General features: G+C 35.0%; 4 protein-coding genes across 5 annotated transcripts in view; 3 read left to right on the top strand and 1 right to left on the bottom strand.

Annotated features, from left to right (window-relative positions):
- The window catches only part of LOC138182441 (endoplasmic reticulum junction formation protein lunapark-A-like), a 102263-nt gene that overhangs the window by 3327 nt on the left and 81419 nt on the right, over positions 1-17517 (bottom strand). The window lies entirely within an intron of this gene.
- On the top strand, positions 632-4192 carry Naa35 (N-alpha-acetyltransferase 35). 2 transcript variants are annotated; one of them, XM_069118268.1, is made up of 10 exons: positions 632-963; positions 1144-1205; positions 1515-2047; positions 2144-2336; positions 2408-2589; positions 2658-2990; positions 3073-3465; positions 3542-3715; positions 3794-3904; positions 3980-4192. In XM_069118268.1, exons 1-10 carry the CDS (start codon positions 905-907, stop codon positions 4118-4120), a joined length of 2181 nt encoding a protein of 726 aa, XP_068974369.1. In that variant the 5' UTR covers positions 632-904; the 3' UTR covers positions 4121-4192. The 2 variants fall into 2 exon arrangements, with proteins under 2 accessions (XP_068974369.1, XP_068974368.1); XM_069118267.1 differs by having other exon boundaries at positions 642-963; positions 3788-3904.
- On the top strand, positions 5061-7255 carry LOC138182598 (IQ motif and ubiquitin-like domain-containing protein). Its single transcript, XM_069118623.1, is given in 6 exon segments — positions 5061-5314; positions 5471-5698; positions 5774-6318; positions 6419-6619; positions 6706-7089; positions 7092-7255. Coding segments are annotated over 6 exon segments (1746 nt in total). The 5' UTR covers positions 5061-5090.
- Positions 12279-14919, top strand: LOC138182609 (IQ motif and ubiquitin-like domain-containing protein). The gene is made up of 2 exons (XM_069118642.1): positions 12279-12961; positions 13403-14919. The coding sequence occupies exons 1-2, from the start codon at positions 12651-12653 to the stop codon at positions 14823-14825; spliced, it is 1734 nt and encodes a 577-aa protein (XP_068974743.1). The 5' UTR covers positions 12279-12650; the 3' UTR covers positions 14826-14919.

The raw sequence follows: 17517 nt of genomic DNA, 5'->3' as shown, positions 1-17517 counted from the left end.
TAAACTACTTACATAAAGAGATTAAATTTATCCTGATTTATAATAACCTATAAAAATTTACGATTAATTAAATTGTAGAACATTTAATTTATAACACCTACCTAATGTACCAATTTCATTATATGTTTTTCCATTTTGCAGATTTATTTAAATATATACACAGATTTCAAATATTTATATTCAAAAATGCTTTAACTCACTCACCTAGAAGAAATATTATTAAATTTATGTACTTTACCAAAGTGTTAATAAATATCATTAACCTAACCCCGTTAATAAGAATAAAAAATTAATTATAATTTAACGAAGTGAAATAATCTATAATTTTTTTCAAATCAATCGTCATTAATCGTAACAAGTTATAAAATTTTTGTAATTCGAATCCTATTTGACGGAGTATTTTTAGTTTGTTTAAAAGTTCCTGAAAATAACATTAGTATTCAAATAAATTTTGATAGAGACAGAGAATATTTTCAAAATATAGCGAGACTTTATTCTTCCATACTTTATCATCCATTTAAAATCTGAAATAAAATTACTAAACATAAAACAAGACAAAACATTAACGCTTGATTCCGTGGATTGCTCTTTAGTTTACAATATGTTTTGGATACCTGAAATTGTCATAAATTCAAATGTTTGAATATAAACGTTCTTAAAATCATTTTATCTGAATATATATTTTCATTGTATATCTACACACGATTTGTCTAAATACATTTCATCTGATAAATATAAAACAATATAGGAGATTTTATACTTATCCAATAATTTCAAGACTGTGAGTATATAACTCCTGTTTGACGTAAGGGGAGCTTCTCAGGGGTTAACTTTTGATACGAGGATTATGTAGAAGCTTCTACTGTTGGCAGTGCCGTTAAATGTGACAGGTCAGTCTGCAAGAATGGCGACCATGGTAGAGGAACAGAATTCGGTTGACATGGGCGAAGATAAAGAATCACAGTGAGTTGTGATATATTAATTGTAATAGAAAAATCACCGATAACTAACGTGTAATTACATGGAAATATTAAAATAAGAATGTTACGTTTACAGCTAGGCTTTGGGAAAATAACCTAACGTATAACATTATTTGTAATTCTCGGCGATATTTTTTAATTTTTATATCTATTTACATTGCAGATTCGACCAAGTTACTTACAATTGGGTGGATATTACCCAAGAATTTTTCGATGCCATTACAGGTGCTTATTTACAAACTTATTTTCTCCTTTGCAAATGCTTGCTTTACAAGTTTTTTTTTATTTCTTTTTCTCCCCTCATATTTTTTTGTTTTATTATGGTAGAGACGATTTAGTTTTCATTTGTATACAACTTGTTTTGTTCAAATAATCATGTAATTTTATCCAATAACATTGTTAGCATTTAAGTATCACTATTTAATGGGAAATTAATTTATAATGATTAATGACATGAATTAATCGAAACAATATTTTATATACAAAATATTTATTTAATACAATACAAAACACTTTATTGTTATGTTTATTTAGAGTTGGAATTGGGTGAACTATTGCGTGATGAGTTATTTGGATTATTTGAGGCTATGTCTGCAATTGAAATGATGGATCCAAAAATGGATGTTGGCATGCTATGTAATAGAGGCAACAACAAACCGTGCACTTTTACACAGGCTGTTGACTCTGGTGCATTGAAATTGGACAATTTGACACCATCAGAAGTTATAGGAATAATAGATTCAACATATGCGTGCATAGTGTCTTGGCTTGAAGGCCATAGTTTAGCGCAAACAGTTTTCACTAATTTATATCTTCACCAACCGAGTCAAATAGTGGATAAACCTTTGAGAACCTTTTGTTATGCTGTATATAAAATAATTGAAATAATTAAAGATTGCATCAATAAAGCATTAGTTTTTGAGGAAGAAGATTTCCAGAGTGTTACTTATGGTTATAGATTGCAACAGGATATTACAGAACAAAAGATCATATCCATGCTGAGAGAAGTAGAAGATGAACTACCTGGGAAAAGAATAAAACCAATTCATATAGTATCAGAGAAAGAAGTAGGTGCATGTTTTGAAACACAAAATACATTTATTAAACTTTTGTGAATGACTAAGGATATAACTAATTACTGAAATTGTTATTATTTCTTTCAGTATGGTGATAGATTAGCACTCTATGCCAGAATTAGATTTACTAAAATATTTTATCAAATTTTATCATTAATGGGAAAGAAAGAACAGTTGCAACAAAATTTAAACGATTGTCATACATTGTTATCAAGATGTTCTTATATGATTCAAATGATGATTAAAACAGTAAACAGTGGAGAAAAAGCTGATGAAATATGTAAGTTTTTCAAAATTTATAGTTTACGTCATAGTATATAGTTTACATCATGTATTATGTAATGATTGTAGCAAATTATCCAAATATTATGGGGTTTGATCCTATGGTGAATCAAAGATTATTACCACCAACATTTCCACGGTATACAAAAATAAAGCCAAGACTAGAGGCTTTAAAATATTTGGATGAGCTATTAAACAGATTTCGAACAGTTACTACGATTACTAATCAGAATGGTTTTCATGCAGCTTTGGTAAGACAAAATCTATAGGTTACTAAAAATTTTTGGCATAAATTCCAAGTACACTGATTTCTTTTTAGGACTTTTTTTTAGAATTTTCACGACGAAGTCCATGTATATTATCCAGATCAATGTTGCAAATAGTTTATTTACCTACAACAAATCGAGTATTCGGTGTGCAAAATTTTGCCGATGTTTTGAAAGATGCAGCGCGGAATTTCATAGCACCTCCGGTACTAATGCCAAAGAGCACGTTACTTCAAAATCATCAAGCTAAGGAATATGTTGATAGTTTCTTATCTCATTGTGTGGGCCTCTTTGGTAGTTTGTTGCAACTTACTGGCCATAATAGAGCAAGACAGAGAGACAAATTAGCACATTTATTGGATGATTTTGCAATATTACAGGATGAAGTGAGTTTAAAAGCTAATTTATATTTCATAACATTGGAATATTTCATAACTTTAAACTAATGTATGTTTGAAATTTTGCCAGGCTGAAAGAGTTGATGGATTTTTACATGCCTTGTCAATGAAAAGTGATACACCAAGGTCACATTTAGCTTGCTTTGGAACATGGATCTTGTATCATACACTACGAGTTATGGTCATGTATTTATTAAGTGGCTTTGAATTGGAATTATATTCGGTGCATGAATATCACTATATATTTTGGTACCTATATGAATTTCTTTATGGATGGCTAGTATCGGCTATTACAAGAGCCAATACGTTCTTGATGGAACATGATGTACATAATGATACACATAAAGGTAGAGGTGGTAAGAAGAGTGCGAAAAACAAGAAGAAAAAATCAACATCAAGACCGTATAATTTAGAAATATTAATGTATCAAGCGATGCAAAATATATGTGGAGGATATTACAAAGTAAGTTGCGCATGTCTGATTTTTTATAAAATGTTATCTTCATGATTTAATTTCATCTATAAAATTTGTTTTATAGGCTTTAGTTGGTTTCCGTATGGATGGTAAAATACCACTTCCTGAGTCGCCATTTGATTCAGAACGAGTTCGATATGAGCACAGGTTATTACCATTTTCTTCATTACTCACTCCACCTCCGGTACATTATCAAGAATTCTTAGATATGACGAACGCACAGATGCATAAAAGAAACGTGAGTATAGTGGCCTATTCTTCTTGATTTTAACTAGCATGGAGCATTTTTTCTTAACTTCTATTTTCCTAGGAAAAGGTTACTAGTGAAATGCTGTACTTAGCCGGTTGTCGTCATTTTCATCAAGCTAGAAATATGTTAGAACGAGCTTTGTCTTTCTATCCACAAAATTCTAGTACTCTAAATGAGGTAAATATTTTTAAACCTTTCGATTCCTATGTTTGTATTAAACATATTTTACTCATTATAGTGCTTGATTTACAGATCAATGATTTATTAAAAGTGGCGAAAACGAATTTCGTGGTTCTAAAGTTACTCGCTGATGGGCATAAAAAGGATTCCAAAGAACCTCCAGTATTTGACTTTTCGTATCATCAACATTTCCCATTGATAAAATTGATCTAAATCATTTGCAACGGCCATCATTTCATGCTATAAATGACATATTATTTATTCTAGCTCTAATCGTGCAGAAAATATTTTTGTGTTGATTTTGGATGCCTTTTTTTTTGTCTAATACAATGTTTAAAGCTCCCCCCCTTTTTTGTTTTATTAACGATACACCCTTCATTGTACAGATATGTATTATTTATCGTACATATTTTGTGGATAAATTTCTATAAAGAATGAAAATGATATTTGTATATAGTTTATCATAAATCGTATGTTTTAAGTGAATTCATGTGGATATTAGGAATGAATGCGTCGATCGTTTGAGGATAAGGTTCGTGAAATTTACAGATCGTTATGAAATGTAAATAACAAAAATATAGAATGTATAGTCTCAAAATGTTGTATAGTAACACATCTTATTAATGAAATTGTTAACAGTTCTTGTTAGTGACATCTGCAACATTTTGAATATATATTGCAGGCTTCAGCTATGTAACACATGTTCCGGTAATCTTTTTTATAATAACAATCCGTAACTTTATTAATCAAACGTGATCTAAATTGTTTGCGTCTATGAGTATTATATTCCCTACATTTTAGGAAGACATGATTTATACATTATTAAATTCTGTATTGTACAGGAACGAGAGAATATTGTAACATTAAACTGAAACACTAAATTTCACTGTAAAATCAGAAAGAAGAGAAAGTGATGTATGTCTAATAAAAATAATACTCTGAAATGGTTGTGTATTTAATAAATAACATTATCCGATAATAATACATTATGTTATATATATATATATATATATATATATATATATATATACATGAATATTAATAAAAAAAAATGAATAACAAGATTCGTTTGAGTTTGCATCTATATTCAACATTTAAACTATTATTCTTTAAAACTAAATCGTTTTAACTAAGCAAATATTTTTTTGTTTAAAACGCTTATTAATATATACAAAATTTCAAAATGGTTTGCTGCCGTTCCGTGGAAGTGGAAGATCGAAGAATAAAAAAACCTTATTTGGGAGGATGGAAGCATAAAATTACTCAAGTAGAGTATTTAAATGCCGAATCGCAAACAGGCCCCCTAAGGAAGCCAGAAAAAGAAAAGTGCAGTAAAAAAGTGCAATATATTTCTTGGACAGATGTATTTACGCAAACACCATGCGTTCATCCAACACAGATGTGGCGGTATACGTGGTTTTCTTGCATTTAAATTAAAACAAATACTTCTAATTTTATTTTCAATTCCTTCTTCAATTTCTTAGTTTCCTTTGCTTGGTTTCAATAATCGAGAATTTCTTTTATCATTCTTTTTCGTTAATTTATATTTTTCTCTTTGTTTAGATCTGATTACTTTATATCGGCCGAATCGGATAAATATATAACATCAAAACCATACGAAACATACGAAGAAATGATGAAACGACTGGATTACGATGGAAAGGCGCGAATTATCCAAAGAAACTATAGAATATACAAATTATTGAAGTATATTAAAGAATATGCGAGACAGTATCGAGAGTTAGTCAAAGGTTGTAAGCTATACGAAGCAGAAAAGATAATGTTATACAGGTATGTAACATTTAAAACACGTGAAATGTACAAAGTTGCTCAAACCCATATTATATATATCGATTGATGTCTCAGGAAGAGGCATCAGCAGGAAATTCTTCGAACAATTCATCCCAAAACTCGATCGGATTTTGATCTGTTATATGGTTTGGTTGAAAAATGGAGACGCGATCGCCTTGAATGCGCGAAGCTACGTTTCTTTAAACCTGCGAGATGTGCAGAAAATTACGAAATTTTAGAAAAGACCATAGAAATGTTGAATGTAATCGACGAGAAAAGACAGGCGGTGAAGCAGCGCTACAGGAAGCGGAAACGCGCGAAATTTGTTGCGGTTAATTGCAAGCCTATTCTGTGGAACGGTTACAAGAATAAATTGCTGGAAATGGACACAATGAGAAACCAGAAGGCAAGAGAATTAAAAATGATTTACGACTCGTTGATGAACTACGATGTTACTCGCGAGGAACGCATGGAGATGCTCACGATACTGAAGAAATCGTTGGAGATACACAACTGTGTGTCTGTTTTCCATTTGATACGACTCTTGGACGAAGAGCTGACCTACTTGGCAAGGGGGATGAAACGCATGTCACTAGGCTACTTTCGAGAAAGGATAGTTTGTAAGAAAAAAATAATATACGAGATTTTGTCCTGTAACGTTCCAAGGTGGCAGAAGAATTATTAACAAAACTTCTTTCCGCTTTCTCTTTCACGATGTAGACAGTTACTTGAACTTTTTACGGACGTCGCACTCGTGCTGTTGCGTGAACAACGATAGATACTTTTGTAAGAACGTAGATGATGAAAAATTGCGAGAACCAATAGAACCTATAACGAAATTGTGTCACAGTTGTTTGAAATTGCTTCCTATTCACCAATTCACTGTTCATGGAAGGATGAAAAGGCTGTCTACTTGCGTTGGTACTATTGAGCTCGTTTGACATTAAATTTCTCGAAAAATTTAAACGGAAAATATGCATTAAACTTTTTTTTTTTACTGCTTTAAGGTTGTACTTGGTTGCGTGAACGAAATATTAGACACGTGAACTACGACCCTTACAAATTTCTACTGGACTGTGTACGCTATGAGGAAACGAAAAGAGAATCACCTTCGGCCATCGCGTTTATGATGCAAAAACACGACATGTACCATTTGGTGAACAATATTTGGCACGGCCACTCTGTAGTCAGTGAAAATAGAGATATGTTCCTATTACGGATCGTTCGATACGACGTAAACGAGGAGTGGTCACCGTGGAATTGTATCCTTTTAACTGAGGAAGAGGCTGACGTTCATTGCAGGATCAAGGATTTCGCGAGCGTATACTCGAAGCCACTTATCGAAAAAATCTTGTTGTCTCATCAGTTAGCGAAAAACCAATTCAAGTACGTGCACATACGGTTTTAAAGCTAGAGAAGTGGAAATAACGTATCGATTGAACTCGTTGCAGGCATTTGAGACAGTTTGAGAAGGAGTTTCAAGGTAAATTTCAGAAAATCGAGGATAAAGCGGTGTACAATCCAGCGATCAAAGTGGACGATTATCTTTTTACGTGATATACTTTGCTGTATCTAATTGTCTGTTCACTCTTTCAATATAATTAAATTATAAGGTCATTTTCTACTTAAATGTATTTATATACAGGGTGGTTGGTAACTGGTGGTACAAGCGGAAAGGGGGTAATTCTACGCGAAAAAAAGAAGTCGAAAATATAGAACAAAAATTTTTTTTTAATTTTTCTTTCTTTTTTTTTTGATTTTTCCATCGAGACAACGATCTACAGTGAGATCCGTTATAACGAGGCGTGATAAAGTGCACGCGTACCGAGCGAAAATTCAAAGTCGATTTTCTCGAAAACAAAGCCTCAAACGAAAAATTTTTATTCTATTTTTTCGACTTCTTTTTTCGCGTAGAATCACCCCCTTTCCGCTTGTACCACCAGTTACCAAACACCCTGTATACATATAATTAATTGTTATAGAAAATAAGTATATAAAAAGAAAAAAATAGACGATTGCAAGTTAGACGATCTTCATCTAGATTTCTTTTGTTGTATCTGGCAGCGATCGAGGAGAGGAGAGTTGGAGGATGGTGATTTCCTTCTTTTTTTGAATGTGCGATATATAAAATCGAAAAATAATGGACTAGAAAGTGCTTTCGATCGACCAAGCAGGTTGTCATTGGCAACGGTGGATTTAAGGGTTTGACCTTTAAGGTGGTGCAGAAGTCTCTTACATGGATTGCGTCGCATTGAAAGCTCCGTTCTTTCTTTTCTGTCTGATCGTTCCCGGCACCGATTTCACGTTTTTTATCTGTGCAACGATGTCGTTTTGATAAATCTAATAGCATGCGTTATTTCAAGGCACGCTATGCCGCCATCGCCGTTGCCATCGTTTGCCTCTTGGTCGTTAGTGCACGCGTCGTTGGGCAATTTATAGCTGAACAAGACGAGAGACAATAAATTTCTCGGTGACGACGACAAATCACGACGAAACGAACGATGAATAATCGTGAGACTAAAAGCAGCTGATAAACAGAGGCGTTATAAAAGTAACACAGAGCGTCGTAAACTATACAAAACAAGAGGAACATCGAGTGAGTTGAGGTATAGGATAGCTTAAAGTAGCTTTAGTGTAGAGTACAACAATATTATTTGAATCGAAAAAGGACGAATTGCATTTTGAATACGTTGCATTCATTTACGACTATACTTCAATTCTTTATTTCTTCTGCTTCTTACATTTATACATTTGCTTTGTCGAATTTTCTATGTCACGAGTTAGTTAAATATTTTCTCGTTTATCTATGTATAATGAGGTTAATTTTTAAATTTGATTATTAATTTATCGTGTATCGATTCTAAGGAAAAGAATCATTTGTTATTCGCGCGTTTCGAGATAAATACAGTGTGTTGCGAATCACGTTTGCGAATTCATTCTTCTTTTTTTCGACGTTTGGTGATAGCATTATCAACGAAACCCGACCCTTAATTATCATTTATTTATCATCGATACGAACGTCCGTTTTGCGAGTTCGTCTCTTTTCTACCTTCTTTTAACGATAACGATTTAATCGAAATATTCAGTAATATTTCCTCCGGTTATATTTTTATATTTATAAAATGTATCTTTCGTTGGGTTTGGCTCGAAAATGTTGTTCATTTTCGACGCAGAACTCTTTCGAACGTGAATTTCAATGGAATTTCAGCAAAATGGAGTTTTGCAGTTATCGTTTCAGGGTATTGGAATATTATTTTAGAATATTTATATTTGATTTCGAAAAGGAAAAAAAAACGTTAATCCCGATGGAGGGATGAAAAACCATCCACTCGGCGGTTGAGCGTGGGTGCACTCGCAGATGCAGCGGTTACATTGGCGATTCCCTTTTTGCATTTCTTCACCATTCCAGTCAATTTACTCAAATATTTTTGCATTCGTATCGGTATCTTAACAACCTTTGTTTTCGTTTCCCCGTTAAATAATTCATAATTCACGGTGAGTGGAAAATTTAGAAAAATCGTACGTAATAATTTATGGAAACTTTTACTCGGGCGTTCTTTCGATCTTGAAATATCTTCAGATGTTTCTCGTAGCTTGAGAAGATAATGGATTTTTCTGACAATTTCTTGACACAAAAATCTCTGTAGAATATGAAGATGCATGGTAGCAAACATAAATATTAAAAACCTAAATAAACAAACAAATCCTTGCAATGTAAATAAACAAAGCGAGAATGTTTACAAACAAGTTGGGAGTGTACACAAATAGAAAATACATCGTCATTCTGTATTTCATAAATTGAAGAGAAATATGATGCCCGCTATTTTTATTTCTTGTTAACACAAAAAACAGAATTGTGGATAAAACGCGATTCGAAGAAGATGCTTGCTCGCACTTGCTTAGTTGTTACGATTCGTACATTTTTGACTTCATCGCCTCCTCGCAGAATCATGAATGTTTCATGTGCAGATGTACCTTTAGTCAGCTGCTGGCGATCCAATTAAACACAAATTAAATTTCCGTGTTCAGTCGGCCACAAACGTTTAATAAACGAAATGTAAACACTTAGTTCATGGGACTAGTTTACACGTGCAAAATGAATTCTCCATGTTATTACACGTTCCACGAAATCTAATTAAATTACAATTCGTCCAATCCAAAATCTATAGCGAGTCTTACTATGTATATAATCCAACCAACCTCCAACTAACTAAGCTTACTATTTCTCTGAAGCCTGCGTATCCTACGTACAAATTCAGAAAATCGTAATTTTCATTTTCCATCGTTTACTCCAGTATCATCTTATTCCAGAGTTTCCAATGTTTTCGTGAGCAAGATGAAAGAGAGACAAAGAAAAAGAGAGAGTGAAATATCTGGAACGACCCGGTATTCTATAATGGCTCGATTGAAACTGTGTTAAACGAAAGAAGGGGATGGAAAAAAGATAGAAAAGTTAAAATCATTTTAAACGAAATAAGAGGGTGAAAAAAAAGTAGAAATAAACTACACGCGGGCACACATGCGTGTTTTTCTTGTTTAAAGGGCCAAATTATACGCGATGCATTGAATGCATCGACCGTACAACGCGCGCTGGTACACAAGTTTTACGGTTCTCCGCGTTCTCGCCGGTGCATTTCCGCGCACTCCGGAATTACCGGCTGGATTTCCATCAGCCATAAAACCTTGAAGGGTGCATTTCTCTGTTCGCCGCAGATGCTAAAGCTTTAGCCGGCGTTTGGCAGGATAACAAAGAATTAAGCGCTGCTCGGGGCTTGAATTAACAGGTATTTATAATTTGGAAGTCTGTGGAAGTTAAACTTCCTCATGTAATACGTCATATCCTTTCGTATCTTTAGTTGTGTGCGCAAAAAGATAAAAATTAAGCTGTTCAGAAAACATTTTTCGGTGTTTTCTGAATTATGATATTTATGTTTATGGAAAATTGAATCATAATTTAATCATGATCATAACAGAAGAATATAATCAGTATATTTTTGTTACTCTTCTGATGTTAATATCATTTTTTTTATTAAATAATAGAATTTTAATATAATATAAATTGAAAATGAAAACAAGTTGGTAGGTTTATAGTGTATGTTTTTTAAAAATATCTCATAGGTTGACGAAATTTTGTGGAAGCCAAAGTTAGTACAAAATTAGTACTTGTCATGATATTTAGTGTATGAAACTAATTTCTGCTCTGGTTTTATTTCTTTCGTTATATTCATAAAAATTTAAATTTTCATAAATCTTCATAAATAGCCACAGTCTACTTATAATTTATTTTAATTGATTAGTCGCGTGGAATATTTTCGCGAACGAAACGATAGTTTTCTGGTTCCAACTTATTTGTGGTCAAATTTATGTTTGCAATATACTTATTCATAATCGAATTTGTGCCAGTCCATGTTCGTTTACGGTGAAATTTATGCTACACTAAGCGGTCACCGATAACATCTACGTTTATGACTGAATTTATGACGCAATACGTCGATGATTGACGTTATAATATTTACGCTGTTTGCTTATTTCGGATATCAATGGCTAACTTTATATGCTTATGATTTTTTCATTGGCCATTACGGGGCGAAAACTAACGGGGAAGAAAACACATTCGACCACGATGTTCAAGACTAATAACTTGAAAGCTACTCGTGCCACGGAATATTATACTTTCATTCTCTAATGGGAAATTTGGACCTTTGCTTCTTTCAAAGAATTAAATACAAATGAAAACGCTGTACCATTAAAAGCATACTAATTTCTGCAATTATCTTTATTCTAATGGAACTGAACAATTTTAAATTGATAATTTCCTAAAAACTTTCTTACATTCTATGTATGCATAAACATCTTTTGTGAATCAGTAGAGAGTATACGAATAAGTGACAAGTTTAGTAATCGATGTTTAAATTGCATTTAATAGGGGCCCACTGCATTGATTGCATTTGCGGTATTTTATGAGGTTGCCAGATTCACCAGACAGCCTGTTTGCCCTTTGTGATTTCTAATGTCACATCAGTGATTTACACTGTTAATGGCACGTGATTATGTTTACAATGCGCCACGTGTCCTCCAATGTTACTGTTCGTTGTTTGTGCAGAGTATCATGTGACTTCTGGTTTGCGATACACTTGTAATGGACAATACCGAATTGCATTTACTCAGCCTAAATTATGGATTTCGTGTAAATTCTACAATTAGATCAAGTGAAATATTGAGTTACGGCAAATGAGATTCAAGGACAACGATCCTTACATTTATTTATAATTGATCTCTTATTTTTCCCAGAGTACAATGGGCTCGTTACTTGTATTCCACGTTAAAAAGATGAAAGAATAAAAGATATCAAGAAATCTCTTGTATTTCCAGGTGCAGTTTGGTTACAAGAAGGAGAAGCTTCTAGGAGGAAATTATTGAAGATCGAGAAAAGTGCAAACTTTACAATCGCTGGTCCTCCATTTTTTCCAGGTATTAATAATTTTATTTATCACACCAAGAAAAGAAAAAGACAACAAGATTAAGAATCTTTTTGTATTCCAAAGATCAGTTCGATTTTAAAATCGAGAAGAAACTTACACAAGGAAATTATCCAAAGATAGGTAGAGGAAAGTAAAACAAAACGATTATCAACGTGGAAAACGACGGTGGAAGTCGGAAGACACGCAAAAACAATTCCAGCGATTAAATCCGAGTAGTCAGTTTCGGTCGCTCTTTCTCTCGTGGAGTCCAACAACGCTCGTTTGGAATTGTAAAACGGCGGACGATGCAATCCTCCGAACGAATCCTTTAAACCTTGGCACAGTAATTTTCTTTACTAGCCACATTACCATTATCTTCAGGCTAGCTCTTAGCCCATGGTTATACTTTCACAACCGCGTTTCTCCTTTTTTTTTCATAGTTAATTCGATCGACCGTGTAGCCATACCACTGATGACTAATTAAAGTTCAAATGGAAAATTCAGAGATTAAAACACAATCATACTTAGTTGGCTGGAAACACAAACTGACTGGAACTATTTATCGGAACACGTGCACGCAAACTGGTAAACATGATGACAAAAATGACAAAAGAACGCAGACAAATTTTACTGTGAATAAATTTACGAATGTGGAATGTGACGTTGAAGTGCAGACGAATTTCTTTCCTAACGTCCGTGACAGATTTATACAAAGTTTTAGAAATTCCAAGGAACCGAGATTCAAGGATTACTCGAACGAGAAGATTCTAGAGAGCATCGTAAAGATACAGAGGTTTTACAGGTAAAGTAACGAACGGCGGATATTAAGGTAGCGAGTAGAATACGAGCAGGACAGGGGAGGTTTTCGCCATATCTCGTGACTGGCAGAAATAAAGCCACGAAGCTTCGTTAAATCAGTTATTTTTATTAATTAAGTGCTCTAGCCGGTACGAAGAGAAGCGTAAAGCTCGATGTTGCGGTAAGATACACAATTTACTCGCGTTGCATAGGTAGGTCGAAGAGAAACTGGTTAAGAGAACAGAATTTCACTGTTCCGGGACTCGAAACTTTCTCACGCCATTTTCAATAATTTAACGTAATATAGATCAATTTTAAACCTCTCCAACCTTATCGAATTGTTACTTCGATTAACTTACACAGTTTTACAATTCAAAGTATTAGTTTAGTACTTGGCGCTTAATGCTCTCCACTGACTTTTCACCCGATGAAATATTTCCAAGAGCCCAGCTTTCAACCCCCGAACTTCGCCAAACCGTCTGTTCCCTAAAATCCTTTGGATTTCCTCGAATCGAACGTGTCAACGAAGAACACAGCGCGCACACGAGCTCGTAACTCCGTGGCGTAAACTTTTGGCGACGAACAAAATCTCCGAGGAACACCTGTTCAAACGTCTGTTCGACGTTGCCCGCAGAGCTCACCGCGGCCGGCAAACCACGATCTCGTCGAGCGGCGTTTCAGCCTGCGCTAAGAACACGAACCGGCGGCAAATACAGCCAGTACCGAGATTCTATCGCAGCCGGGATTTCGTGATACTAAACCGCACGTCGCCGAGTACCAGGGCGGACTTCGAGTTGCTGTACAATCTGCTGGATCGTTGGCGTATCTACGAGACGAAGAGTGCGAGTGAACAGCTGTTCGTGTCGTCCAGGATCGCATTGTGCAGTTTAATCCTATCAAAGGAGGTAGAGCTACTGCGAGCTATTGATTCGAGGAAAACCACTATCAAATTAAAAAAGAGAGAGCAATCATACAGAAAATTCTTGGATGAGTTGTGCAAGCCTGTCGTATGGAAAACCAGTCATGGAGAATCGATTCCTGTAATTACACCATTTGTACAGCACGCCAGATGCTTTAGAGGCACGTTCGAAGAGTTGTCGAAGGAAAATATGACTGTTAAGGAAAGAATTGAGATGTTGTCTAAGTTGAGAAAGGATATAGAGCCTCATACGTGTAAGGAATCTGATGAACTGGTACGTTTGTTGAATCAAGAGATTGATCTGTTGACCCGTAACGTGGAGGAAAGTAAGTTGAATTGGTTAAGAAGTGGCCTGAAGATGGCTTTTTTGAGATTGGCAAGGGAGTCCTTGAGAAACGAGCGAGAGGATTCGAGGCTGATCAGTTGGTTCCGGACCAGTTGTAAAACTATCTGCAGGAGCTGCGGCAGACTATTGCCTCTCGAGAAGTTCCCACGCGAGAAATGGTCCCGTTCCTCTTCGTGCAATTACTGTCTCTACGTGAGAGTTCGCACTGGGCCTCGGCTCGTATACGAGCCGTATCAAAGACTTCTTCGTGATGTAAGACGTCGTGAAGCTAGAATCTATTGTTACACCAGTCTGGCTTTTGTTATTGATGCAAAAGCCGTTTACCATTTGGTGAACGATATTTGGCACGGAAAATCGGCCATTTCTGAAAACGATAATTTAGAAGAGTTGAGGTTGGTGAGATTTCGAAATGACGAAGAGTGGTCACCGTGGAATTGTCTTTTATTAACCGTGACGGAAGCCTCGTTGCATCAAAAGGTAGTTGACCTCGGTAAGTTTTACGGACCGATGATACTACAAAAGTTCTGCACGAAGAATCTTCAGGCCAAACTTCGGTTCGAGTTCGTGGCCAAATTCAAGAGCCTTCGTGGGAATAAACAATGATATTAAACGCTCATTTATTATTGTTCTTCGTGGGAAGTTAATTAGCGAGTTGCGGATACTTTCTTCAGCGTACAGTAAAAGGATAGAGTAAAGAAAGCGAAGTTTGATATCACGTTGAGAGTGTTGAGCGAATAGTTAGATGCTGAGAATATTTAATTCGTATACATGGAACATCTGGTATAAAATAAAAGTATTTTCATGATCGTCTAAATTTATTCAATATGAAAAATCTATCACCTTATACCTCCACGCGATCTCAATAGAAAGATATTAGAGGATGACAAGTATCGTGTATTTCTTGAAACATCCAATAAATAATTATTCTTATAGTAACTTTTACATCAACAAAAAAGGATATGTTATTTGTATCTTTTATTTTTTATCGCAGTTAAAAGTCATCCGACTTTTTTAGTTCTGTTCGTGTGCAAGTTTATTAAAGGAATAACATCGACACCAAAATGTAATTTTCTCATTTAAGAAAGTTTAAAATTGATATTATATTGGTATTATAGTATATTATGTTATCTTCTGTCATATGTGTTATAGGAGAATTTTCCGCGTTGAAAATACCTTACATAGCGTATGCATAGAAACTGAAGAAGATCTCTGCTGTACGCTTCTTTTTCAGCAATCCTGCAGTCTGTTTCTGTAATTTCATTCTGGGTAATCCTAAACATTTTCCAACCATTAGACGAAGGTCCAGCTTTATGGAGGGGAAGTAAAAAAGATATCCATGTGTTTATCCTTACAATTTAAAAAGATGGAAAACAGTAATAAAGCCCAACGAAATGGTCGTCTTATGGTTTATCGCAGGGTGCGTAACGCGCATGTCCTCATAAAACTGCCAACTTTTATTTCCTGGTGAACTGTGTCGTAACGTGAAAATGTTCCGTGATTTAAATTTAAGACCGTAACCTCGTGAAAGTTATTCGTTTAAAATTTTAATTTGTAGACGAGGTCTACGATCCCAATTGTTTATCAGAAATTGTTAAGATACTACATCGAAATGTATGTAAGACGTGGAATGGATGTTATTCCTTCTGCGGTCAAGGCTTCTAATATTGATAAGGAATATGACACCGCATTCAATTTGCTTAATAAATGTATTCACTGAAGAAGCTTTCAGCTGTATACGACGTCTGATGAAATGGTCGCTAAGCCAATGCCATAAATTTCAAATACACTGTCGAGTCGTTCCGCGTCAAAGCAATTAAATTGACCGTAGTATCGTCTCTGATATCACACTTACACAACACTTTTCGGATGTTCTGCCATCTATCGACTAAATCGATCTAATCGCTTATAAATAAATCTATTAATCTATTATCTGTAAAAGGTGAAAGTTGCTTAAATGTTGATTGGATATTAATCGAACGTTCAAATTGAATTTTTATTTATGAATAAGTTAATTGTAATTGTTTGAAATTCAAAGATACTTTAGATGAAGCATTTAGTTTAGTAGTTTGTGTAATAACAGATAATAACAGAAACGTTACAATTGTCGCAGATAATGTCCAGGCGGGCCCGGTGTATCGCTTACACCGGTTCCCGGGCCCCTCTCGATCGCAGCCGTGACGGTCATCGTGGAGGTTTTAGTCGGTTGGAGTCCGGCACTACCACGCCGCTTTTCCCCAGAAGCGACCTGGTGTCCGCGCGGATTTCCTCCACGTTAAACAAAAAAAAAAAAAAAAAAAAAAAAAGATAATGTCCAGGCATCTACTATAGAACGCGGTTAAGTAGCTTAGGACTACTGGTCGACTATGTGGTCGGACACAAAGTTTAATATAAGATGATTAACGCTCAATGCGATAAGCACATGTTAAATATAGTACGGGATGCAACTATGTCAAATTGACGTACCAGTCTCTTCCTGTGATATACAAAGATCAAATGATCGCTTGTGAAATTGTAATTGTCCAATGTAATCGTCAAATGTTCATTTCGTAAAATAACGGTACAAAAAAGCGACAATAATGGAGGAACAGTGCGATATTCTACGAATGCCCATTAAACGGCCTTTTCAACGCTGTTGGAACTGTTCGAAAACTAGGGGAAACACCGGAAACTCTCTAGAGCGATCTGCAGCAATGTTGCAAACTACAAAATTACTTCCTGTCACTTCGCAACGATGCTTGGAAAGTTCAGTGATGTTCGTGAAATTGGAGACTACATTATAGATCGTGTTTTCTTTTCGTAGAATAAACATTGTCTTTTAACGAATTAATCGTACAGGTGGATTCTAACGGGACCGGACGTCGCACAGATATAGAGTTTTCGTCTTGGTGAATGCATAAACAAGTAGCGTCTTTCACGGAGAAGGAAGACGGTCACGATATTCAACGAAGAATTGTCAAAGTGAATTGAGTTGCCAGAACTTCTCTCCCCCAGCGAACTTTTCGATTATTTGAAATTATGGCAGCTCCCTGGAGAAGTAGAAGGAGATTTTCAACGATTTGTCCCTGTGGAAAGCTCTTCCATCGTATTCACGATAAGATATTATCATCGATTTCTTTTAATAATTTGTCAAGTGGTCGAAAAATTCGATCTCGTATGGATTTATCGCGATAAACGTGGCATTTTAAAAGTTGAAACTGAATTATCGATACTTGAAGAAACTAATTACGAAGTCGAAGTCGAAGACAGAAGTTCAGCAGCGCCAGGAAGAAATCATTTTGCAATTATCGAACGTAAA

This window comes from Bombus flavifrons, chromosome 8 (assembly GCF_040668555.2).
Source record: "Bombus flavifrons isolate JBK064 chromosome 8, iyBomFlav1_principal, whole genome shotgun sequence".
NCBI classification, from domain to species: Eukaryota; Metazoa; Arthropoda; class Insecta; order Hymenoptera; family Apidae; genus Bombus; species Bombus flavifrons.
Note: the sequence above shows the minus strand (reverse complement) of the source record. Positions and strands in the feature narration are given on the sequence as shown.